The sequence below is a fragment of the Cyprinodon variegatus genome, unplaced genomic scaffold, assembly GCF_000732505.1.
Source record: "Cyprinodon variegatus isolate N-32 unplaced genomic scaffold, C_variegatus-1.0 Scaffold120, whole genome shotgun sequence".
NCBI classification, from domain to species: Eukaryota; Metazoa; Chordata; class Actinopteri; order Cyprinodontiformes; family Cyprinodontidae; genus Cyprinodon; species Cyprinodon variegatus.
The window spans coordinates 654,806-658,286 of NW_015150573.1; the positions used below are offsets into that span (position 1 = coordinate 654,806).

Here is a 3,481-nt window from a genome sequence, read left to right on the forward strand (position 1 = left end):
GTCACTTCAGGCTGCAGTGTGAACGTAGCCTTAGTAACATTTGTCAAGTATCAATGACGTGTAGGTCGGATGAATGCGACCTGGCCGTACAGACACAGGTCGCATTTGAAAAGATCAGATACGTATCGGATTCAGGACCACATATCCAAGTGGCCTGGGTCGCATTTGAAAAAATCCGATCTGTGTCGTTCAGACTGTCATAAAAAGATCAGATACAGGTCACATATGGGCAAAAAAATCGGAATTGGGTCACTTTAGGCTGCAGTGTGAACGTAGCCAAAGAGGCCTAAATTATGAAGTCAGAATTCTGCCATAAGTGCAGTCACGTATTAAATACTGATATGAGCAGCTTGATTTAAAACACATGCATATAAATTACTCTCCACATATATGTTTGTAAACGTTTTTATGCATGCAGATTTAATAACACCATACGGCCACTCAATGTGTCACATGCATTAAGGCATGCTCCTTCCCTGCAATCATAGCCTCTCTCCCACTCGCATGCAGATGTCTTTCTGTGTCCTCATGTGAACTTTAGTCAGTTTGAGACTGGAACCAATCTAATAAATTAAGCTGTCTGTCGCTGTGGCTACTTTTAAAGCAACCCCGCCCCTTGAGACTGTTTTCTTCCCAGATGTGGCTAGCAACGTTAGCAAAGCATCTTCAGGCTAATGGCTGTTCTCTTAAAGCAGTAAAAATTGGTTAAGATAAGTCACAATTAAAGAAGTCAGTTTAACACAGTCATGAATTTCTTCTGACAGCAGTAGCCATATGCTCTAAAATGATGGTTAATATTTAATTAGGATTTTTGTATGAACAAAGCAAGTGTTAGCTTTACTGTCCAGGGTAGAATCCGTACCATCAGCTCATTTGTGCATACGCAACCAGATATACATCTGGGTCCGATTTTATTTTGTAAAAAAGACCTTAATTACATTTTTTCCACCCCAAAAATAGTAAGCAAATTAAAATATAATGTGTTAAAGGTAAATAATGTATTTCCTAATAAAATAAATGCCTTAAAGTCCTTTCTGTTGTATCACTGCCCTCTGGCCGATATGTAGGCCTACAGGAAATGGGATACGCTGCTACGCTACGCTACTTCGGCGAGCTAACTTTTTGAGCTTTAAATGTAAACAAAAATCTTGTCTTTTTGAGTTTCCTTTCGTATCAACATTACGGTTTATAGTGTGTAATCTAAAAAAGTAACAACTAAAATGCAGATAAACATGTTTTAATCATATTTGGCCGGACTACTCTGAGCATGTCTGACGATGACGTCAGAGATGGAGGTTAATGGAGAAAAAGCATCAAAATTATCTCAGAAACATTTTTTAAAGATGTGTATTAGCATTCTTTAGTGAGTTACGGATAGAAATTTGTAATTTTAGTACCACAATTACATTATTTATGGACAACCGGATTTATATCTGGTTGCCCATGAGCAAATGAGCTGATGGTACAGATCGTGCTTCTGGAACTGTGTTGGAGTTATTATGATTTCTGTTGTTTTTATCATTTTATTCATTTATATCTTTTATATTGCTTTTAATCATTTGTTTTTCTATGTTACTGTCATCAGTGGAAATAGTGTATGCAGGTCATAAGACGGTCAAATGTTTTGCAAGAATGCTTTCCTACTTTTCATTTGAGAAACACAGAAGTTGAAGTTCATAACCCCTGACACCTTTTTTAAAAGCGTATACTGAAACCAGACATGTTCCCTATCTTAAAAGTTCATCCTATGTCTAAGAGATTGCGTAATCAAAACTAACACCTGCTGTTGTAATGTGTTGACTGTTCAATAAATAAGCCTGCAAGTGTAGAGCAAGACGAAGATGCACAGAGTGATCCTAAAGCTCTGTATATCTTCCGCTTTGCAAAGCACGGTCAGGAAAAATCTTAAACTGTCTTTGTTTCATTCTTTATAGGTTAAAGTTGGGGAAACTTAACAACCCTAACAGACTGACAGGCAGTTTGAAAAAAAAAAATGCAACTTGCAAAACTGAATTTAAACAATAAAAGTTTGAAAACATTAAATCTGTAAAAAACGTAAAAGTACCAATTAGAAAAAAAAAAAAAAAATCTAAATATAAAATATATTAAAACAAAGTTACTCTCAAAATCTTTTTTCATTAAGACATTTTTCAAACTTCCATTGACAAACATACTGGAAATAAAAAAATCATTTCATATTGTTCAGCATTTTGAATGAAATCGCTTTATAGATAAAGAGATGATTATATCAATATTCTAAACTTGTTTTTCCATGTTTAGGCTTATTTAGACTGCAAATAATGTCTTAAAGAATTGATTAAGTAATAAAATGATAACAACCTGTATTCAAAAGGAACATCGCCATATCCTCGGAAGGCTCCTCCCATTAATGGAGCTCTTTTATATGATGGAGGGGGGATATATCCTGGGGGCCCAGAGTCCTGTGCAAAATAATCCAACTGTGGATCTTTAGTTCTTGATGTGGGAATAGGAGTTCGGTCCCTTGCCTGGGGAGTTACTGATTCTCTGCCGGACAGCACCTCACAGCTTCCCCTGATCTGCTGGTGCATCTCGTAAGAAGGAGGTCTGGGGGGTCGGGTGAATCGGGCCTTTGGTGTGATTGAGAGCTGGTTGGCGCTAGCTGGCCTCCCATTTTCTGGCCACCGTGGGACTCGATAAAAGTCTTGGTTAGACAGAGGGTGGCCGTTGACCCGCCTGTACATTTCCTTGCCAGACAGCGCTATGTCGACATACTGCAGGCTCTCGGGTTGCAACATCCTGGGAAGGGATTGAGACTTAGCTTTGGTCCTCGGGTGGACTACCATGCCCTCTGGTGTTCTGGCATGGAGCCGCTGCTGCTCCTGTGCCCAGCGCTCCCCCTCGCTCTGAGACATCTGTCGGCTGAAGCTCACAGCTGGATGCCACTCCTCAGTCCCCAGGCTCTGGCATTTCCTCTCGGTTGCCATTCTCCATTGCTGGAGAGCGGCTTCCCTTTCTTTAGAGCGGCCCTGTGCCTGAGCCAGGGCTTGAGCCTGGGCCTGGGCCGCCCAACGCTGCCTTTCCTGAGCTGCTCTCTGACGGTCCTCAACAGAGAGCTCTTGACCTCTGGCCTGCTGAGGTCCCTCTGGCCTGATATGCCCTGCGTGTCCCTTTGCATGTGGTCCCCTGATGTCAGCGTAGTCTAGCAGCACACTGAAGTCCTGGCCTCTCCTCCTCCAGTATGAAACATCCTTGGATTGTGGCTGTAGGCCTCTATTGCTGTCACAAAACCTTTGAGAGAGCAAAAAATATCAGCATGAAATACAAAAATCAGATGTAAATTCACGAAACTCTGTCCTTTAATATATACAATAAACTCTAGTACTCTGACCTCTGTCTAAAAGGTTTAAAAGGTCTAATCTTTAGATTATATTAGATTAGATGAGCTGTATTGATCTCACAGCGGAGAAATTCACTCGTCACATATTGGCATAGAAGTTAC

General features: G+C 40.5%; 1 protein-coding gene across 2 annotated transcripts in view; it reads right to left on the reverse strand.

The window, feature by feature from the left end:
- kiaa1462 (KIAA1462 ortholog) overlaps positions 1 to 3,481 on the reverse strand; it is a 47,645-nt gene that overhangs the window by 8,328 nt on the left and 35,836 nt on the right. For both annotated transcript variants that reach the window (XM_015375534.1, XM_015375533.1), the window contains exon 3: positions 2,341 to 3,270. In XM_015375534.1, coding sequence (XP_015231020.1) covers positions 2,341 to 3,270 — 930 coding nt within the window. The remainder of the gene's footprint in view (positions 1 to 2,340; positions 3,271 to 3,481) is intronic.